The sequence below is a fragment of the Wyeomyia smithii genome, chromosome 2 (assembly GCF_029784165.1).
Source record: "Wyeomyia smithii strain HCP4-BCI-WySm-NY-G18 chromosome 2, ASM2978416v1, whole genome shotgun sequence".
Classification (NCBI taxonomy): Eukaryota; Metazoa; Arthropoda; class Insecta; order Diptera; family Culicidae; genus Wyeomyia; species Wyeomyia smithii.
This window is the reverse complement of record NC_073695.1, coordinates 55649586-55672936: the sequence shown is the minus strand read 5'-3', so window position 1 is coordinate 55672936 and position 23351 is coordinate 55649586. Positions and strand designations below refer to the sequence as shown.

The following is a 23351-nucleotide window of genomic DNA, read 5'->3' as shown; positions in this document are numbered from 1 at the left end:
CTTCGCTTGTACATTTGTTATTGTTTCTGTTTTTCAAGCTGCAAAACCAAAACACGACCAGAACCGAAATCTTTCAATGTCGGCAATAATATCAAAAGTGATTTTTCATTGTTGTATTTAGGATTGGCACTCGCGATACTAAGGCTACCGATCGGATAACATTTGTTTTTCACGCTTCTAGATCCGGATTGCATCCAGTTGCGCCCGATCGAACATACATAAAGCTGTCATAAGTTGAAAACAGACAAATCAGCTGTTCGCAACTGTCTCGTGGATTGCCTTATTGTTTTGAAGCAACGGGCTTATTTGAGAAATATTTCGTAAACAGGCGAGAGTAAAGGGCGGATCAACTTTTGTTTTCAAAATAAAGGCGCATTTGAGAGGCGCAACTGGAGAAAAAATAAAAACAAGGCGAAAGAAAGATGGGCGTATCTCGTTGTCAGAATGCTTTAAGGCGAAATAGAGGTGGGCGAATCTCGTTGTCAGAATGCTTTAAGGCTCATTAGAAAAAGGTTAGAAGAAAAGTGCAGATTCAAGCCATAAATGCACAAATTTAATGTAGTATTGTTAGGAAACTATAAGCCAGGTATATTTTACGTCGATTTTTGGTATTGATGTTAATGTTAGTCACTTCCTTTGAAATTACGATTTGAAAATGTACTTGCAAATTTTCAAACTGATATTCCCCAATGTTTATCTTTTGCCAGTTGCGCCCTTATCGCAAATCACTCCGGAATTAGTTACTTGATAAAGGTTACTCAATGAATCTTAAATTGGTTTGAAGATATATTTTGGATTTATTTGACCTAGTCATAATTTCAACTTATTCCTCTTGCTTTTCTAGAATTAAATCTGCAATCGTTCATCATAACTAGTTTAAAAAAAACCTAAATTAATCCACCTAGCGGTCAGACTCAGCCTTTCTCATTCGAACTTAATATTTGTAAAAATAGATTTACATGAACGCTTCAATCCAACAAACGTATATTCACTCTTTGGGTTCTAAAACATTGATGTTGTAATTGAAGTATAAAATATGGAATTTGACGTAATGTTTGTGCTTGAGAAATAGCGAAATAGAAGAAATGACTCTTAATTTCAAACAATTTGATTACGAGCTATAGCGGGAACGTTTAAATAGTACGATGCCACATTTAAATTATGTTGAAGCCACATATACTGATCAAAACAGGTATAGTTTTAAATAGTCTTTGAATTTCTTTTCTTTCCATAACTTTTGAACCACAATTCATATTGTCTCGAAGCTTGTTATGTTTAAGTTTGAGAGATGACTCGTTCGTATAACACTAGTTATGTTCAAATAAGTCGTGTAATCTGCGAGATAATAGACTTTCGTTGTTTTATTGACAATTTAATACATAACGGTTGCTTAAGTTCGATTATAATCAAATGAAATGGGAACGTATAGGGCAGCCAAACTTTGAAACTACGTGTTCAATTATAATTCATCAATTAACTCTTAACTAGCCCGTTCATCTTATATCAATATTGTTCAAATCGGTTGTGTAGTTTCTGAGATAATGAAAATTCGTGATTTTCACATTTTGATACATTACAGACAAAGTTACAGACCGATTACAGTGAAATTCAATAGCAACCTAAGCGGCAAATAGACTCTTCATTTGACACCAAGATAGGAAGAACCGGTCAGACCATCTCTGAGAAAAGTGAGTGCAAAATAAGGTGCACATACACACGTACACACCCACACTCACACACACACATATACACCTATACATGCATACATGCAGAAAATGCTCGATTCGTCGAACTGAGTCGAGTAATATATGACATTCGGCCATTTGGATCATTTTACTACCTTTTATTTAGCCAGTGATCGTTGGGAGAGAGTCAATATGTTTACTTTCATTATGTGATTTCACGTTTTTATGAACAACGGACAAAGTTACAATTTAATTACAATGAAATTCAATAGCAACCTATGGGGCAACTAGACCTTTCATTTGACACTAATTTTGTGAAAATCGGTCCAGTCATCTCTGAGAAAAATGAGTGAGTTTAAACAACCTCAGGATAACTTTTCTTTACATAACTTTTGATCCATATGTTCAATCATTACGAAATTCAAAAGTTAAGGGTTCTGGAGACAGCCCGATCATTTGAAACCAGTTTCATTGAAATCGGTTATGTGGTTTCTGAGATATCGATGTTTCGTGATTTTTACATTTTGATACATAACCTCTAAACTAAAAGACCGAATACAATGAAATTCAATAGCAACCTATGGCGTAACTAGACCTTTCATTTGCAATTAATTTCATGGAAATCTGTCCAGCCATCTCTGAGAAAAGTGAGTGAGAAAAAAAAGTTGCACATACACACACACACATACACACACATACACACACACATACACACATACATACATACCTACAGAAAATGCTCAGTTCGTCGAAAGGGGTCGAGTGGTATATGACATTCGGCCATTGGGATCACTTTTATAGCTTTGGTTTTTCCAGTGATAGGAGAGGCAAAACATGAATAATATTTCCAATATTAATTTTCACAGATCCAGTGTATGAAAATGTTTCGAAAAGTTGTTGAACGAAACACAGTTCATCAAGTTGGTATGCAGAAACAGTGTAAACCAAAAATATCGAAAGTTTTTGCAGCACGGCCAACCATACCGACTAATAATAAAACTCAACAGTGCGTTCAATAAAATCGACCAATCAGAGAGTGTTTTACTTTGACAGAACTTTGGATGATTTTTGGTTTCTCTTGTCACATCCTGTCCTAGCCTAAGAGCAGAGAGAGAGAGAGGAATAAGCGATGAAAAAACGCCAATTTGGCAACTAGGTTGCACATGTCAGAGGTGCCAGGTCTATTCTCAAAGCGCAATATTAACTAACTTTTTCATTGGACTCGCATATAAGTGATGGTGACGGTGGAAGCCCTGGGGAATAATAAAGTGCATTACAAAAACTGTGAAGGTGTTAAATTTTATGTTAATGTTCATCTTCTTCTTATATATGAAATAAAGTTACGAATGTGCGACCCCCCATAAGTTTACAACGGAGCGTCTAATTTGAGCTGGCTTTGTTTTGTTGTTTTCGTCTTTGTCCAAGGCAAAATGTTACGACGAGAAAACTAGGAAAATTCAAATGAAAATGGTAGAATTCACGAAAATAGAATTTCCATACAACGAAGCAATGAGATCGCAGAAGGCGCAATGAACAACAATAATATGACAGCACAAAACAGGTGACTCTCGACAGTTATTTTATAATCATCCTTTAAAAACTACCACCGAAAATTAAATACAAATAGAAGTACGCTCGACTGGCGGCTACCGTCACGGTATTGGTTGAACTATCTTAACACCTAAAAATGCAGCTCTGTCTGTCTGTCTGTCTGATCCATATAGGCTTGGAAGCTACTGATCCGATCGGCGTGAAATTTTGTATATAAGGGTTTTAGGGTCCGAGCAAGGTGACTAAGATAGTTAGAGACCCCTCCCTTTTCTGGAAGGGAGAGGTCTCATACAAATGAAACACAAATTTCTGCAAATCTCGAAAACTGAACAAGCAAATGGAACCAAATTTGGCATATGGATGTCTTCAGGGGTAACAAATATGTCCATATTGATTCGATTCTGGAAGGGAGGAGTTCCATACAAATAAAACACAAATTGCTGCATGCCTCGAGAACTAACCAAGTACAGTAACTGTTCGCTAACTGGGTGCTATTTAACTGGGCTGCTTTTTAACTGGGCGTTCGCTAACTGGGCTATAGCCCAGTTAAAAAGCAGTTGAACGTCAAAAATCAGTGTTTGGCATGTTGCTGTCAAAACGAGATAGGGGCACATGAATAGTAAATTGAGATTGATTTTTTCAGTTCAATGGATTTTGGTTGCCATCACACAGGCGATTCACTAGATATTCATCTATTCGTTTCCAGGTCAAATAAATGTTTTATGAGAAGAACATGTTTCCAGGCAACGGTTAGTGCAAATAAAGCACACGCAAGGCTAACAATTTATTTTTTCTCATTATCTGTTCATCAATCAGGATTTTTAGTATATTTTTTAAAACATTTTCCAATTTTCGCTGATAGTTTTGCCTAGCGCCATTACATCGAAAACCCCCTCGATATTTGACGACATTTGAAATGTCAGCCCAGTTAGCGAGCGACATTCGTTAACTGGGCTAGGCCCTCAGCCCAGTTAGCGAACGAACAGTGTAAATGGAACAAAATTTGGCAGGTGAATATTTTTAGGGGTAAGAAAACCAGTCTTGCGACTTCAACTAGGTTTTCCGGAAAACAGCCTACAATCATCGGGTCGATGCACAGGAGCCAAAACTCGACTCCAGACGGCATTTTTGATTTTAAGTTGGAAACTTCCGGTTTTTAATATAGGTATTTCCGGAATCGTAATGGTGCACTGAAGCGACAAGTCGATCTCATACATCACTTTGAATTGTAAGATGGCAACTTCCGGTTTCTGGAAAACAGCCGAAAATGACCAAATACCACAAATATGGGTGTTTCTTAAACCAGAATGACGCTCAGGAGCCAGAAATTGTCTCCAAATGCCATTTTAATATCCAATATGGCGGCTTCCGGTTTCGGAAAAACCGCCGAAAAAGACCGAATGTTACTTAATATGGATATTTCCGTAATCGATATGATGCATAGAAGCCAAGCATTGACCCTGGACACTATTTTGAATTCAAAGATGACCATTTTCAACATGGGTATTTCCGGAATCAGATTGATGCCAGAAGAACAGCTGAAAAAGATCGAATACCACTCAATATGGATTAGCGTTGCACCGAATAATAGGGCTGGGATAAAGTTTTTTTGTGGAAAGTACCGAATTTTTAGTTTACAGAATAATGGTTTTAACTTGAGCTTGTCGAGGGTAATCCACTTTAATTCAAGAATAATTTGGTTTTTAATTTTTCTCCGTTTATCATCATGTTTCGTTGAATATTCGGCCGTCTGTTCAGCCGAATATTTGGCCAAACAGGCGGCCGAATATTCAACAAAACATGATGATTAAATGAAAAAAATAAAAAACTAAATTACTCTTGAATTAAAGTGAATTTTTGGTAATTTACAAAAATAACTTTTTCCCAGCCCTATTATTCGGTGCATCTCTAATATGGATATTTGCAGAATAGAGGTGATGTACGGGAGCCAAAAGTCGAGGATGTTGTTATTCCGATAAAACCAATCATTTCAAACGAATTGCCTTTTTAATTTGATCATATCCTATGGCCGATTCGTCGTTCATTTGCTGACTATAACAAATCGCAAGGAATCAATGAATTTGGAATGTTTAAAATTATAGAATTAAAAACAAAAATGGGCGAGACGAAGTTTGCCGGGTCAACTAGTTTTATATAATTTCACCATATATGATCATTATTTTGTTGATTATATGAAAGGTTTGTGAACCACTAGTTAAAAATCACTGCGATGAAGCAATTTCGGATCATTCTCAACTCATTATTTAGCGATAGAACAAGAAAAACGTTCGAAAATAACTGTATCTTTTATTGTACCTGATTGTAATATCTCTCAATGAGTTACCTTTCTTGTTCGTTTGGCTCGAATTTTGACATGTTCGTTTGGCGAATTTCTTTATTCCACCAGCTCACCTCGTTTTGACTAAAGGCCTTGAGTTTGGCCGACTGCATTTCCGTCAATCTGGCAGCCATTCCAGAATTTTGAAGAACTAGCAACATTGCAAAAAATAATAGTCAATAGATCATTGCACGATGACGTCACAAAACAAGAAGATAAAAGGGATTTGACAGTTGTCGCGGGTTTGTTTACATAGAAAAATTTTCGGCTCGAATAAAAATACGGAAGTGTCTTGTTAAAAATAGCGTTTCCAAGAATAAACCAAAAGATCACAGTAACGAATTCGCATAGACGGAGAGTTTTCCTATCTTTTTCTTACTCGTATCATTTATTTCCACTCCTATCACACAAAAAGTGAACAAACCCGTGGGAAGTGTCAGAAAAGTGAGGTTATTTTTCGTGTGCAATGATTTATACATGATTACTCGTATTTTAAGTTTCATAGTTTGCTGTTTAAATTTGTTTCGCTATATTTAGTTGTGAAAAAATGAATCACTTCAAATGATCAGTCAAATTGAAATTGTCAGAACTCAGAAGAAATCGTTTTTAGTTGCTTAGCTAAAAACAGCTCACTGTTGTAATGAAATTGGTATCTTCCCTTTCTGAATACCACTTTTCCAATGTGCTAAATGCATGGGCTAATGCGGAATAATTTTATTCAGCACGTGTTGCGAAACACTGCAGCCGTGAGGAAGAAAATTATTCAGTAGCATAATCACTAGAGTGGCCATTTTTGTAACATCATGCGATTTCGATGAGCGCCGGGCGGAAAAAGTTTCCTTTTTACTCCAAAAAATAAGCCATGAAAATTTGAAATTGATCCGAGTTCATTAAATGGACCCACAAAACGCTTAAATTAAAAAAAAAATTCTCATAAGAACTGTGGTTTTTATAACTTTTTGAAGTTTTTTGCCTAAGTTTCTTAAGATAGTTGTATATTTAGCGTCGAAATACTCTTTAATTATAAAATCATATCATTAGGGACATCCACATATTACGTAACGCCAAAATATCCAGCTTTTTACGCACCATAATGGCGGGTGCTATAATGCGTGTTCGTGATTTGTGACCTCTCTGCTTACGTCAGATTCGTGATTTCTGCAGATTTGGCAACATTAATGTTGCCAGATTTATTGTTTTTCGTGCGAAATACATGAAGAGTCAAACTGACGTAAGCAGAGTTGTCAAAAGGGTAGGTAACATATTACGATTTTTTCCACTATAGCGTCCGCCATTATGGCGCGTAAAAAGCTGGATAGCAATTTTGAACACCTCCCACCCCTAAATAACACAATTTTGCATGAGGGCCTCGCGCAATGGAACTCTCCGGTGGATATCCCCTTCTTCTTAGTACGTTACGTAATAAATGAATGACCTTTCATATTCGTTAGAGATTTTGAAACTGCCATTCAGTGATTATATCCTTAATCGTACTTCATTGCAGCAACTGCGTGAAGTGATCCGCCACAATCGGATTGGTGAAGCAAAATTATTAAAATTATTAAGAACTTTTTGTATGGATTTAATGTTATTTTGAGAATTATTATTATTATTATTTTCTATGAAACAGTTCAGCACTAGTGATCTGAATGAACTAAGATGGTGAATTTTATCAAATACGGTCGGTATATCTCCAGTTGATCGAATAGCAATTCCCATGCGTTTCGAAGAAAGTGCAAAGTTCTTGGGCGCGCTTAAAATTGATTTGGCTACGACAAAAATATCGCCTAAGAAGTTCATAATACGCTAGTGAATTGAAATATTTCGGAAAAGTTTCGAAGTCACTGACAAACTATTGGTTAATTACCAATATTACTTGTCCTCTTCATTCCTATGAATTTTTAAGCAAAATATATTACATGGCAAAAGCATTGGACCTTTAACACTTTTCTTTAACCGTTTTACAAGAGCATCAAACGAAATCAACTCATTCACAGCCAATCAACTCACTCACAGCTTCAATGATCCAAAAGTTCTGATCATTGACCATAAATTGCATTCAAGACATGTCCCTGTTGGTAGTCAAACGTAATGTACGAGTGATGTCTAATGTACTAATCAAGTTATGAATTTTCTACGTGATTCTTTCGCTTATGCCGAAATTGATAGTCGTCTTAGACGCTGTAACTGAAAAGTTAAAGAATCGCTTGTGGTATTTAAGTCCAGAATAAGTTGGATTGGCTTGATATCCCGTTTGAAATTAAACAAAAAATGATCAGGCGATTAAAAGCGAATGGTCCTTAGGGTGAAACGGTATTGAAACTACAAACAGCCAATTTCGAATCACCATATCGAGTTTTTAGAAGCACAAGACTCGGAAATAGATAATGCATTCCCTGTGAAAACGCCGTTTTATGTTTGCTTCACCGCCGCAAACATGAAATAGCGTTTTCACAGGTGACGCATTAACTGTTACCGAGTCTTGTGCCTTTGAAAATTCAAAATGGTGGCTGTAAGTCGGCCATTTTTGGTTTTATTACCTAAAATTAAATTTATGAAAAATTCCAACCGTGTTTCAACACATAATTGAGACGAATTTCAGTTTATATTGCACGTTGTTGATTTATATCGAAAAAATACACACCTCATTCGAAATACGAACTTTTTAACAAACACCAAAAGTTATAGATTTTTTTAAACTTCAATTAGGGTGATAATATAACTGTTTTATGAAAATACAAGTGTATTTGAATACGTTTATCGAGAGATATATGTTAAAACAAGAAAAAAATCCGTACAATTTTCATGTAAATCGATTCCTCAAATATAAGTGCTCTGTGGTTCCATTAAATAAACTCCGATCAACTTCAAATTTTCGTAGCTTATTGTAGCGGCCAAAAGGGAACCTTTTCAGCCCGGCGCTCATTAAGATCGATAGTTTCAAAAACGGCCATATAAAATATGGCCACTCTAATATCCACATATCCAAAACAAGAAAGATATCTTCAAGCGTTGTTTTCTCAACTCGATAATTTTCCAGATGAGACTGATATGTGATTGCAGTACATACAACTAGGAATAAAAATTAATCAGAAGCAAAAGATCAGAGCGAGTAGAAAGGATAGCAGGTCTATGGCGTTTTGATTTTTGTACCCATTTGAAAAATAAAATATCGCAAATTTTTCGGAATTTCTTGTTTTATTTTTTTTGTTGCAATCGTGTTTCGTTTCTAGATTTTTCACAGTTTTGTTATTGCTGAATCACGACACTTCCCATCTACTAAGACAAATTTGATATGTCAAACATTCTTTTGTTTGATTGGAACGAGTTTTGACTGTTCCATTGGAACTTTTCAGTGACAGTCGTTTAAACTTTAACTCTAGGACTTTAGTTTTAACCAGGAAGCAACCTAACTGTTGTCAAAATCCTTCTTCCCCAAAAAAATATGATGTTTTTTTGCGGTGAGAACAGTGAATGGACAATGTTTTTCATTGTACCCATGAAAAATATGGTATTTTCATTGTAAGCTTGCAAACGGTTTTTGTCATTATTATAGTTTAAGAAAGTTTTTTGTTGTTGAATCTACCACCGACAATAATTTTACCATGAAAAACATTGTCAGTGACTTCTGAATGTATGGGAAAAACGCCGGAAAAATTGCCGTTAAGATACATAACAACCCCCCTTTTCTATGTTAAAAATGGCAAAAACAATGTTTTCCATTGTTTTGGACAATGATATTTAATGTTAAATTGATGTATCATACAATGAAAAACATAGCTAAATTATGGTATAACCACAGACAAACAAGCGTGCCTCTTTGAAGAAAAAGCCTGAAAAATCTGCGTCCTTATTCGAAACGTTACACTCATGCGCCACCATGTAAGCTTATTGCCTACTAACTTATTTTTGTAAAACGTTTTTTGTTTTTGCTAATGGGTGTGCACGCTTGCTTAAATCAACACCAGTGACATTACTGACAATTTTTGTCTTTGATAATGAATGTACACATTTCCTAATAGCGACACTAGTGGCATTATTGCCCAATAAGCAAAATTTCAAAATAACCGTTATTTTTCTGGTCGATGAAATCTTCATCGAGTGGCACGTCTGTTTGTCTGTGGTATAACTATGTACAGTTACAGCCAGGGCTACCAAGTAAACAGATTTTTCTGTATTATACAGATTATTTGACCCCGATACAGAATACAGAATTCATACAGAATTTTGATTTTTAATACAGATTTGAACAAAATGCTAGCAATCGATTTTTTTTATTCTTGCTTATTTTCCGTCGATCTGGTTCCGCCACTGGTGGAGGCGACTCCACCCAGGACCGTAACTTACGACCCGTTGATCAACGGGCCGGCGCCAACGGCTTTACTTCCTCATGCGATGGAATGCGTGATCCCAGAGATTTTTCGCCTCAGAAAATCTCCCGGTGTCGGCTACACACTTAGTTGCTTTTACCGAACTCAGCAATCTTTTTAACGAGTTCTCAACAGCTGAGCCATCAGTATTCTGTTCAGCAATTTATTTGCTTGACGAGTGCTCGGTAATTTTTCATTCTCGCTGAAACGTCAAACATAGAAGATAGCTCAGTAAAAATTTATGAAGCGTTCATCAAAAATTGCTGCATGATTCGGTATTTACAAAGCTGACTATTCGTCACGAATTACCGAGCGTTCTGTAAATTTACAAAGCTGACGATTCATCACAAATTACCGAGCATTCTGTAAACGTAAAGTTTTTTCATGGTTACGAGAGAAATATGAACCATTGTGAAAGTTGCTATTGCAACTGTTGAATAATTTTAGAATGGAATTTCGGAATGTTTAGATCGATTACACTGGTGTTCCCAGCACATTCGAGTAAAAACTTGATACGTTTAATGTTATGATGAATACAAACTTTTTGTTGCAGGCTTCTAGTAAATTGCTCTCCTGTGGTGGAAAAATGTCCATATGCTGACTGAATAGATCGTGTACCTCCACGACGTTTTCTTGTAGATTTGAAAGTAAGATATCCATTTTTTTTTTTGAAAGTCACACGCGAAACACTTCAAAAACTCAGCTTCGGAACTCTGAATAGTTGAAAATGGTGGACATTTGACAGATGCATAAAAATTGCCGAACAGTATAGTAAAAAACAACAAGAGTTCAGTTAAACATAAAACGGCGTTTCAGCTGACAGATCGTCAAATATTAACTGAACTTTATGAAAGTGCAGAGCATACTTTAGTTTACAGAAAAAGTCAGTAATGTTTTTTGCTGAGCTCGTCAAGTGCCTTTTGTATAACGGTAATTCGGTAAAAACTTCAACCGACATCAGTTATTTTTGAGAAAATTACAATATGATCAGTATTTTTTCAAATTTAGTGAACATGACCGTAATAAAAATTAGTGAACAACTTAAACGAGAATAAGTGTGTAGGACTAAACTTAGACCAGTTGGGTTGGTTGTGGGTGGATCACGCCACCCCACAACCAGCGACACCTATGTCGGCGTTGGGATTCTAACCCAGGCGTCGAGCGTGGTTGTTCGAGCTCTGCTGGGCGTCTGGCGCCCAGCGGGAAATTCCCCTTGTTTGATTTCTTCTGGACATACGACATTTGGCTAAGCGGGAATGCTTTGGAACAAAAATACCGGATTCTATTGCCTTTCTAACAAAAAAACACGGTTATAGACCTGAGTTTTCTTTCAGGAATTTTACCCAACCTTTTTACGGTTTCAGGCGAAGTTTAAGGTTGAATGCTAAGCCCAGTTACCCCAAACCAGAGCACTTGTAGGCACACGAACAAAATACAGAAAAATACAGATTTTTTTACGGGTACATAAAGATTTTTCAAAATTAAATCTGGCAGCTCTGGTTACAGCAACTTTTCAGGTTTTTTTCACGTTTTTTTTTTCGAGTTTATTCGCTCGATTTTGACCTAGTTTTGACCAGGCGTGCTGCCCGAAGCGCACTGTAAAATTTGCCAGCTTCAACCCACCATCGCCCGTGCTTAGTTCGTAAATAATTATCTGGCATCTATTTCTTACTTGTGTCGTGAATCGCTATGCCGTTGCTTTAGGAACCATTCAAATATTACATAACGCGGAATTTGGCAATTTTCAATACCCACCCACCCCCATGTAACGCAAATCTACATGTTTGCCACATGCAATATAACGCTTCGCTGAATACCCCCCCCACCCCTGAGCGCGCTATGTACTATTTGAATGATCCCTTATTGGCCCTGACGACTCTGTTGATATTGGTTTGGTTTTTACTTGCGAAAGTGAAGGAGGGAAATATTTTTGCTTTTGTTTTCACACATAAACTGACAATTGCATATGAGAATTCGCGTAGATGCGAAGTGCCTTAAAAATCTCTTTTACCTGTGTCAGGAGGGCCAATTCCTCGGCAGATGTCCATGCCATATTCGGGTTATGCGCGTTGAAAGAGATTTTGAAGGCTGTTCGCACCTATGTAATTGTCAAAATGTGCGTGATGACAAAAGCAAAAATATTTCCTTCCTTCTTTTTCGCATGCAAAAACCAAACAAATATCAGCAACACCGTCAACGCGAATGGCTGGAAAGACCTGAGTAGTCTTTATCAAGTGTGTCATAAACTTACCGATTTGATGCAATTGAAACTGAAACGTCATTTGTAAACGTTCCCTTCGCTAAAGTTATACAGCAAAACAAACCGCATGTTGCGCTAACTTATGCTTAGGTTTATTTCGTTTATTTATTTCTTACACGTTTCATAAACATTTGTTATCAATGAAACTAGTTTTGGATAAAGTGACTAAGTGCTCTGGTCGAGCTGGAATATTAAGCGGATTTGAAAGGCTACCAAACGTTAAGTTTGAGACACCGGCATTGATAACACATACAAAGGTATGTATGTTAGAAATTAATCATTTTCAAACCTGTTGAGCATTGTTCGTTCTCAAATTCAGGGTGGAAGCGTACCACATCTTTCGAAAGATGTTCTCAGCTTCGTGACGTCTGCGCCAAATTTAATGCAATATTCCTTAACCAACACGGAACACATGGCAGAGGCAATGAGTGCTGCTGAACAAGGAATCGCTCGATTTGTCGCACAACAAGAATCGGTGTCCCTGTTAACTCTCAAAGACCCGGCGGAATTCTGTCAGCCAGCGTTTCATGAGAAAGATCTTGTCCCAATATATGGCCGCAGTGGAAGGATAAATTTAACCGCGGAACGGTTCGTTGAGTTAGCCGAAATTTATCAACCAGACATTTACGTTCCGTTGTTCGACGGTGACACTGACATGAACAGTTCGAAGAAGCGAAACCAACGATCGGTTGACAGAACGGAAAAATTTCTATTGCAGTGCCTGGAGGCACATCGTACTTCTGACACTCTTAAACGTTCAAGTATTCTGGCGCCTATAGTAGGAGGCTACAACATGAAGTTACGAGAGCAATCGTTGGCGTTTTTAGACCTACACAAAGACGAATTTGAGGGTTACTTGCTAGCGGGTCTCCATCTAAATGGTATATCAGCTTGCCAGATCGAGCGAGAACAAGTTTTGAGCATAACTACTAAAATTTGCGAAAGCTTACCAGTAGAAAAGCCACGCTTCATTTTCGGTGCCTTCACTCCCCGTATAACCCTCGAACTGGTGTCACGAGGAGTAGACATTTTCGACACCAGCTATCCCTATCTTAAAACACAACAACACAAAGCTTTATCTTTCAGTTTTAACACAGACGATCAAAATGCAGAAGTAATTGAGAGTGAACTAGACCTGAAGGATTCACGTTGGTCAGAAGATTTCAAAGGATTAGTAAACGGCTGTAGTTGCTTGACTTGCACAAAACACACAAGAGCGTACTCGCATCATTTATTCAACACACGAGAAATGCTAGGGCCAATCTTACTTATGATGTGAGTACTTTTTAGTTACTAATTAAAATAAATTTGTAAATTGCCATCTTCTACTTTCAGACATAATCTACATCACTATTTTGAGTTTTTCAGAGCCATACGAAAACATGTAGCCAATGATACTTTGCCAGCACTGATAGCACATTTGAACAAGCAAAAGGAAGTAACTACCAAAGAGGAAAATTGTTCAACTAATGCTAATGAGACTAAATTGAATGAAAAAAATAAACATAAAAAAATTAAACAGTAACCTATGCGTTCTTTTGTTTTTTCTTCAAATTACTCTATAAGGTAGGTATAAGAAAGAGTTTATTTTCTCCCGAAATTAGTATTTAATTGTACCTGGGGTACAGTATAATTTGACGCTTAAAAAAAATTAAAATAAATCGACGCGTTATCAGCCCAGTTATAGCAGTAAGAAATATAACTGAAAAAAGTCTTACTTCTGAGGTTCCGTTTTACCTGTTTCTCGTTCAGCGGCTCGCTGTTTAGCCTTCTCATAAAGCGGCATTAGCTGCCCATTCTGAGCTAAAATTTTTAGCAATTCTACAATCAGCGGCAAATAGTTATGTTTGCGGCGAATATTCTCCACCTTGTACCGCTTGCGTTTAGCAACCTCATCCTCAATCAACAAACGCAACCTGGTGATTTCATTCTGTTTTGTGTCCGTTTCCATCTCATCTTCTCCGCCGGATTTCAAGAGTGCATCTATTTGGCGTTGATAAATCAACTGCCGGTCAGAGACAATCGCCATCAAGTTGAAGTGAATTTCTCCCTCGCTATACTTCTGGATGCGTTTTTCGATTATAGGTCGCACGACATTGAGCCAATCCTCACCAGCGCCAACAGCACCCAAATCAATCGGACCCGCCTTCAAACCGTCCAGTTCATACAATCTGCCATCAACTGGAACATAGCCAACAAAGTGGAAAACATCCTCATCTTTGTTTGCATGTTTGTTGTCCAGTTCGAACAACGTTTGACGAGCGAACGAATTATGTACCGTACGAATTTGCGAAGCATTACTCAAAGCAAGTCCTCGATTATAAGCATCAAAAGAAATGCAAAATTCTTTAAAATCAGATAAAGTCGAACCAAGATTGATGTCTGCATGACTGCTGTTCAGTAGAACACTAAGAATTGCCTGTGTTGCGCAGGCATTGTTGATAACCTGCTTAGCGAAGAATATCTTCTCCAGACGGCTATCCTGCACAATAGATCCTGCTGGTTCATCATCTTTGACCCACTTGAACAAGAAAATTAACCCATGAACCGGCTCTAGATTTTTGAAGTGCTCTTCATCCAAGCTCCACAGTTCTTCCACCTGGACTCCCTCCACCCCTGTAAATAATCAGCCCGAAATGAGTGTTTATTGAAATCTTGCGATGCTAACTAAACTTACCAAATTCTCGTATCAATTCCGTAAACACGCCCGGATCGCTTTCGATCAAGCACCAATCGCCAGCGCAATCTGCCATCTTACGAAGTTTACAATAAATTGAGTGATAAAAAAACTTTAACACCAAATAGTCAAACCGGTATACGATAAGCGATGAGTTTAGCAGTTATGTCTAGAAATTGCAGCAATTAAGCGAACAAAAGCACTTTGAACATTGCAAAGAGCGACACTTTTTTTAAGGCTATGCTACACCGATCAATCAAGAAAGCTGAGTTCGCGAAATTTTGACAGCACTTTGGAAAAGATGTGTTTCGGTTTGTCTTCTTCTTGTTTTTGGATTTGCACCTTTTGTACACTGACGCAAATACGCTTAATAATTTCATAAGTTTCGAATTATAAATGTGCACAACGTTCACTTTATAAATCATTTATGCATTGCATACGCTCAAGTATGAATTTCCTAGCAATGACATATACGAATTCCATAGACAAGACTTATGATTTTCATAGATGTAATTATTGTGAAAATTTCATAATCTTTTCTTATGAAATTAATGATTCAAAATGGCAGACCAAGACCGCATTCACAAAACGGATGGTACAAATTGGAAGAAAACCGTGAATATTTGTCATAATTTTCCATTGCTTCGAGTTGTAGGTGACAAATTTCGTTTTTAAGTTTGCAGGAAGCATGGTGCAAAACAAAGACGACGAGCCGACTATTAGGAATACTTATACAAGCTAAATGCTAGATATTGCAGAAGTATTTCCACTCCAAGGGCAACTTTCATAAAATTCGGTTACCATCTCGTGTTAATGTAATTATAAATTATTGTAAAGATACGATAATAAAAAATTTATTCCAAACCGAACGTTATTGGCTGATTTATGAATCAGTGATATGCTTTATATAAGATCACAGTTTAATGTGATACATACATTCATGAACGTATAGCATGCATAACTCAGGTTCATCAATTTCATAAATGTAAGTTATGAAAATCGTTATTACCGAATTGCAATTTTCCCCTCTGATTCGTCCGTAAAACTTATGATATTCATAGGAGATACTTGTGCGGCAGACTCATAAGTTATTCTTATGGAATTCAATAGTCATTTTGTCTCCGTGTATTTCTGCCAAGGTCTGCCAAGTATACTACACTGAAAATAATTTTCACGCTCATACCAAATACTCTTTACACGTGAATACATACTAATAAATAAACGGTTTTTAACCGGTTGGGAACTCCCCCGTCCAGAGGGAATTGGGTGTTTTAGGGGTATGTATATTATTTTTTCTTCTGATAAGAAATTTCAAAAGAAATACATATTCTTCTAACTTTTCTTAATTTAAACAGCAAAACTATTGAAAAAATCGATTTCGAATTTTAACAACTGTAAGTGGTTTTAAGACATACCCAGGGTTGTTACAGAAATCTTGATTTTGAATCCGCAAAATCCGCGCCATGGAGATTGAAGATCCGCGCCGTGAGAACTAAATCCGAGCCGAAAAAAACTATTAAAAATTATTGATTTAAGCATGGTTTCTACAAGCATCGTAGCGCCTTACAGTCCTCAGAAGAGTTTTTCCTGCAAATATCGTATATCGATATATTTTTAAGAGCAAACTGAACATTTCTAGAGAATAAGTTTAGTTAGGCCGTTACAAATTTTATTTTCATTTTATGTCGCCCCCCCGCTTAAAAATCTTGAATATTGAAAGGGGAAGAAAAAAAAGCTCAAACCGTTTTGTTCATTTTATTGGTTTTCCGACAGCATAAATGCTTCATTTAGCAACAAACAAGTCCAGTGACAGCGAGAGTGTCGTCAAAAGGCAAGCGAAATAAATAATAATAATAATAAAGTGTTATTTTTCAACATTTGTTGGAGTGCAAATTACAAACGTCATAACTTGCATACAAACTTTGATCAAAGATATTTCTTTTTTTTTCGTCTAGGTGTTATTTATTTTTTGCCACCCCCTTTGCTAACTTTGATAACCTTGGACATGAAAAGAATTCGAAATTTGTATCAGCCTTAAGTGGATTTTTCCATACAAATCGTATGGAAACTAAGCCTTGGAGCTGACTTAATTTTTTGTCCCACGCTAATGTATAGCTTATTTGTGTTGAGTTTGAAACGCAGAACATTTGAATTTTGTTTTTTTGTCCACAACTTTTGAACATGAACTTTAGAAACTAAACAGAGTGGCGAAATAGTTTTCGAAACCAAATTCGCTGATTTTCCCTGATATATCCTGAATTATAACATTAATTTCCCTGATATTTTTCAGCATTCAACGCAAAAAAGTGCAACGTAGATTAAAGCAACTCTAAAATCCCAGCGAAAAATGTGTTAAATCGGATATGAAACCGAAACGTAGAGGTCGCAAATTAGCCTTTTACGCTAAAAATCAGTTTTTGTCCTAGAGAGTCGTTTTAAAATTATTCGCGTTTCGTTTAAAAAGTTTTCCCTGAATGTGACATAGAAATAAATAAAACACATTAAAAACAATGTAGAAGCAAAAGGGTCAATAATGGATAAAAAAACTTTTTAAAATTTTGTAGAATCTGTATTCGAATAGGGTTGAGTTAGGCTTGAGATTAGTAAATATTTTTGAGCGAGAATACTACATATTAAGTGATTGGCGCCTTGTCATATATGGGGGGTATATTATCTCCCTTTGCGAAATTGACACCCGATTGAATAAAATTTATAGAAAACCCATCTAAAGCAAAATCTTAAGCGAATAAATAAGCTTTGCCAAATCGAATTCTCACATGTTAATTTTGTTCCTCTCATATTAGGGATCCAGTTTTTTCCGTTTTAATTTTCAACATTATTACAGTTTATTCCAAAATGTGTTTGATAACCCTGTCGGTGACACCACCGCTGCGGGTTGCCATATTCCGCGTAACTTAAACTCATTTGAATTGGCTGTTATTGAAATCCACGAAAAGAAATTTCGTGGCACGTCTGTTCATCTGCGGTGATACCTTTGTTCGCGTTTGTACTAGAAAAAACATTTGAACATTGGTAAAATGAACACATTGACGAAAAAATTGAAAATTGAACAAAATCGGATATTTGCATTTTAAACAAATTTGAGATTTTTAAATAGAGATGTTTTTGTTAGATAAGATTTTTCTTTTTAAGGGTGCTCTTTTTGAAATTTTCCGAAGAGTTTTAGACAAAAATAAAAGATGATCATTTTTTAACCCTCTACTGCCCAATGCCGGGCAGTCAAACCTCTAAAAAGCTTCAATAAATACCTACTTCAAAAGTGTTTACAATGATTCAAAGTGATTCTACCGAAGCCCGTCTAGAAATTACCTTGGGCACTAGTGGGTCAAATTACTTTTTGTTTCTGAAGTCTTTTTTTTTTCAATCATTTCAAATGAAAATTCTGACGATTTCCCAAAAGTCACCCCTTGAAAACTTTTCCCTTGTTGAGTAGAAAAAAAGTAAAAAGTCAGTCCTTTTCAAATACTGGTCCTGATATTTTAAAAAATAAAGGAAGTATGCAAAATTGCTTAATTGCCTTGCATCCACAAAGTTTCATTGAATTCTGAGAGGGTGCTGCCAACTACTCAGTCGAATTAGTGCGAAATCCTTTCATATTAAATTCTAGGTTGCAGAAAGCAAGGTTGCAAGCAGTGATGCCACATATACAGATTTATCTGCATTTATACAGATTTTTTGCGTATTTTTCATACAGATATCTGCATATACAGATTACAGATTTTCTGGAAATAACACAGATTTATACAGATTTTTTTGGTTTTCATGGGGTCGTAAATTAAACTTCTTTATATAGTTGAAAAATATAAATTAACTCAAATGCGGTGGAGCGTGTCGGAGGTTTTATTCATATTCATATGCTACGCATAAACGTGTGCATGAATGAATTCGCGGAAAAAATGTTAAACAAGCTATATTGCATTTTTTTTCGAGAAGGATATGTCCAGTACATATGCAGATTTTATTTTACAGATTTTTTCAAATTTTACCAAGGTGATAAGATTTTTTGAGCTCCAAAATACAGATGAAAATGTGGCATCACTGGTTGCAAGGCTTTCCGCAAATTCCGCGCCATGGAGTAGTTAAACCGCGCCAAATCCGCAAAAAACGCAAAATCCGCGCCGACTGTAACAACCCTGTAACCCTACCGTCAGGAAATCATGACACAGGGAGGCCAGGTCATTTTTCAAATATCTTCACAATCCACAAAACAATGTCTTTATACATAGGAAATCTGAAAAACACGGTCTTCGTTGAAAGTTTACAAAACTTCCAGTACCACATTAAATCGAGTGAGGCTAATCAACCGACTATTAGGCTTCAACTTATTCACACGCGCTCAAATGTTTTCAATATTAAGACATGTCTTCACATCTGGCATCCCTGTTATGACACGTAAACCAGGGTTACATTTTTCACAAGCCAGCAGCGGAAAGGTCACTTTGCTTACTATCAGGGTTATATTGCCAGTTAGTGAAAATTAAAAACAAATATAATTTTTCAATTTTAAAATCAAAGAAAACTCGTAGAGATCTAAGACAAATTACGTAATGTCTACTGAAAGGTCGGTTATCGATTAGTATAAGAAAAAGCAGGTATTTTTCAAATTACAACCCCCTATTGGGTCGTTGGAGGAAGAAATTGTGGGTGAGTGGAAAAACTTCACATGTATTTCGCTTTTGCGTTTAACAGTGTTAGCAAAAACTGTAGAATCATTTTTTTATTGAAACGAAGTACACTAGATTTAAACATGTTTTGAATATGGCTCGCAACAGTTTTAGATTTTACATAGGCTCTTACCATTTTCAATGTCACCCAACAAATTAGGGTAAGTCAATTTCCAACTCTTCATTTAATATAGTGGTTAAGAGCCAACGGAACAACAAAGCCACGAGAAAGTAATGAAACAAACAGGAATAACACAGAGAACAGACTAACAAGCAAACGATAAAAAGTGTGTAAAAGTTGATGTGCACAAAAATGCTGAATGGTAATGTAAAGTGTGATGTCGCTACCGTCGCCGTGGAGCGAACGGCATAGTAAATATATTCTAACGTCATTACCAAAGGCGACTGTGCGAGGTCACCATGCGAAAATTGCGTTACGTTGGGGTATTGAAAATTGCCAAATTCCGCGTTACTTAGCATACCAGAAACAAAAACCGGCTTGTGGAGGTCAGTGAGGAAACTTTTGCCAACAAAGTACAACATCGCACAAGCTGCATCAGATCCCAGAATTGGCTTCACCTTCTTCGATTTATGGACAGATAAGTACAAGCAACAGAATTTTGATGGAGAGTATATTATAATACAAATCTCAATAGTGTTTGAGAATATTCGTATCAAAATCGATGAGGAGCTGCCAACAGTTTTCGGTTCCGCATAAAAAGCTCAGACAGTTTATCGCAATTCAGCAAGTGTAACTGATGGTGACAGCAACATTAAGACTATTTTTCCGGAGCGTTACGAATGTCAGTGGCACACTTTCAACCTGACTGTTTCTCACCTATTAGAAAACAAAAATATAAAATATCAATGCCCAAATGTTTTCGAAACATTGGAAACACTTGAAAAACTCATGAAATATATGGAAAGATCAGGACTAAATAACAAGCTGAGCAAATCTTTGAAGCAATCCGTTCGAACCAAGTGTTACTCTACATTGAATATGTTGGTGTCATACAAGTACGCTTTTCGTGAAATTTACGACCTCTTGGCGTCTACAAAGCAACAGACTTGCCTAATAGAACTACTTCTTATAACAGCCTAATGGCCCAAGAAAAATAACAAAAAAAAAAGGAAACAACATCTCGCTGATTGTTAATTAATTTGAGTGGATTCTAGAAATTATCTCCGATTGCTTTAATCGAATACGTTTCAGTGGCCTAGATATGTCAATGGAAGCTTCTTACATAGTCATGTAATTTTTTTTGCATCAGCTTGAGCTCTTCAGACGATTTTTGTCAATTGTACAGTTTTTTCTAGAAACGTGCAGATTTTTTCGTTTCTTCGGTACAGACTCGGTACTGTACAGTTTTCAGATTTTTGTGAAAAATTGCAGATAAGTAGGCTAAGGAACGGCTTAAGCAGTGGCGCCTATTTTAATCAGTCGAAGGCCTTAAACTCGAAACGAAAACTTTGATTGTCTAGCTGTTTTCCCATCAAACAATTTTATTGATTTATAGCTTGTTCAGCTGCTATTACGCAGTTTTCGGCTGAACTAAAGCTTAACAAGCTGTTATACAACAAAATTGTTTGTTGGGTTACGAATATAAGAAATACCGTTAATCACAAAGAAATCTGTGAACAAACATCATTCTAAACAAATCGACCTATATTGCAGTCATTCAGGAGCCACTTCGGGTGCTGAAGAAAAAAACCGGCTGCAAAACAGATGGAACATGCTTAAAATAGGTTCGGGGTGATTGGAATAGTGTCCCTCGATTGGTAACTTTAATTGATTATTGTTAAAGTTTGCTAACATAGTTTTACAATCTGATAACAAGTTCCGTCAGAGAAAAAGATAGAGAACAAGGGTGGCATTGCGCAGCTTGATTCGAACGATTTGTCGCTATTTTCGAGTAGTTCACATACTGCCAGTTATGCTTTAAGCTTAAAAGGAGCTGTCATTGTCATTTGTCCTGCTGCTCATCTAACCCGCAAAGTCGAAAAAAATACGAAAAACGAAACATAGCGCCCCCCAGCGATCATTTAGTTTTGTTCGAGTTGCTCGAAACGAAATGCGCAATGTCACCCCAGATTGATATACTTCTGTTTGAATTTCACCTGACACATTCCGAGTATTTCGTCTCAATACACAGACGGTTCCTAAAGCTGCTTAGAACATGTTCCCTACTTTATATATTTTTCAAATTGCTAGAAAAAATTAAACTTTGTAACAGAATCAGTAACGATACAATGGACGCGATTTCACAAACTGAAAGTTTCATTGTCAAGCGAGCTAGTAATTCCGAACTAATATCAACAGAGTCAATGCAGTCACAGTTTTCTCAAAGCAATGAACAAACGTCGTTGAAGTTGTTGAAGTTGAATTAGTACAAATGAACAGGATTTTTGCAGCTCCCAGTACTGATTTAAGTGTGGTAACACTGCGTCAGACTCATTTTGGGAATCAGGACTACTAATGCCTTGAAGCAACCAGTTTCGGAATTTTTTTTTGCTGTTATCGTTTTAGTCTCATTAGTTTCAATTTGATTTTTATTAAAAGGTTGTGAATAAACAGAAGGTGAACCAAACTTTTTTTCCAGACAAGATATCTTAAATATTTTTCATGTGACGTCACGCAACGTTATACGCCCCCGCTTCCCTGATTTTCTGACCCCCTCTTTCCCTATATGCGTGACATACTTTATGAATGCCGCCTTACAACATTTTAAAAACAAAATGCTGTGAATAAGCAAACAAGCAGTTTGCTGATATTCCTTTAGCAACTAGTTTACTGAAGAATTTTGCTAAACAATGAAGAGACACTTTTGGTGTGTACATTCAATAGAGTTCTCCATTTGATTCTGTATTTGTGTGATGCATCAGTGTTGGTGAGATAGTTTTTTTAGCTGTAAGAATCTCGAAAAAAAAAATAAACAGAGATGAATTCTCGCACACTATCTTAGATGTTCGTAAGATCTTGCTTAGAGAAGACCTTTCCGATCGTGCATGTATTGGTGTGCTTTACACTGTGTAAGTCTGATGGAAAATGAGGCCAACAAAGCACTGTCAAAATGCCTGCATCGACTGCGAAATTTTTATTTTCTTCCGCTGACTTGAAAGTTAATTTATTCCTGCACGAGTTGTGTGATTGGTTTACGAATAGTATCTTACAAAATGAATATTTTATTTCCAGTGCTGAGCAACTCAAAAAAGACTACATATTTCGATTTTTGTAACCCCGGTAGAGTTAAGCAAGAGTCATTTAATAATTGACATTTATAACGCAAACAGCCCGCATTTAGTGTGCGTGACTGAGCTGTCAAAAAGCTGGGCTACTCAGCGGCTGAGTTGAATTTTAATCATTTTTTTCAGTTGTTCGAAGACGTCAAAAAATGAGTAGAATTAAATTGACCATGGCGGCAAATTTCCTCAAAATTGAGTAACTGGTGCTTGCGTGTTGTTTTTGTTATTTTTTGCAATTAAAAGCAAACAACAAACCAAGCAAACCGTCCGAAAAAAGGCAGAAATAGAAATGTTTGAAATTAGTTGTTATCGGTAGGTAATTCATAATTTAAAATAATTGACTGCAACTAATGCCAATTTTTCTTTTTCACCAGGCCTCGTTGGTTGGATATACGGCGAATAAATTCAAATATCTCCCATGTCCCTGCGAACAAAGATAAATTTCTTGAAATAAGCCTTTTTTAAAATAAAATTAATTAAAAAGGCAAAATATAATAATATCGAGTCAATAATGATAATTTTTCCGAAATTCCCTCATTGAA

The 23351-nt window shown here is 36.5% G+C and overlaps 2 protein-coding genes across 2 annotated transcripts; one reads left to right on the top strand and one right to left on the bottom strand.

Moving 5' to 3' along the window:
• The first annotated feature begins 12229 nt into the window (after window positions 1-12229).
• Window positions 12230-13729, top strand: LOC129719630 (queuine tRNA-ribosyltransferase accessory subunit 2). Its single transcript, XM_055671023.1, has 3 exons — window positions 12230-12461; window positions 12524-13479; window positions 13540-13729. Exons 1-3 carry the CDS (start codon window positions 12345-12347, stop codon window positions 13727-13729), a joined length of 1263 nt encoding a protein of 420 aa, XP_055526998.1. The 5' UTR covers window positions 12230-12344.
• Window positions 13730-13771: 42 nt separating this feature from the next.
• Window positions 13772-15200, bottom strand: LOC129722698 (ubiquitin carboxyl-terminal hydrolase isozyme L5). The gene is made up of 2 exons (XM_055676377.1): window positions 14882-15200; window positions 13772-14820 (listed from the first exon to the last, which is right to left on the bottom strand). Exons 1-2 carry the CDS (start codon window positions 14955-14957, stop codon window positions 13919-13921), a joined length of 978 nt encoding a protein of 325 aa, XP_055532352.1. The 5' UTR covers window positions 14958-15200; the 3' UTR covers window positions 13772-13918.
• Window positions 15201-23351: the final 8151 nt, after the last annotated feature.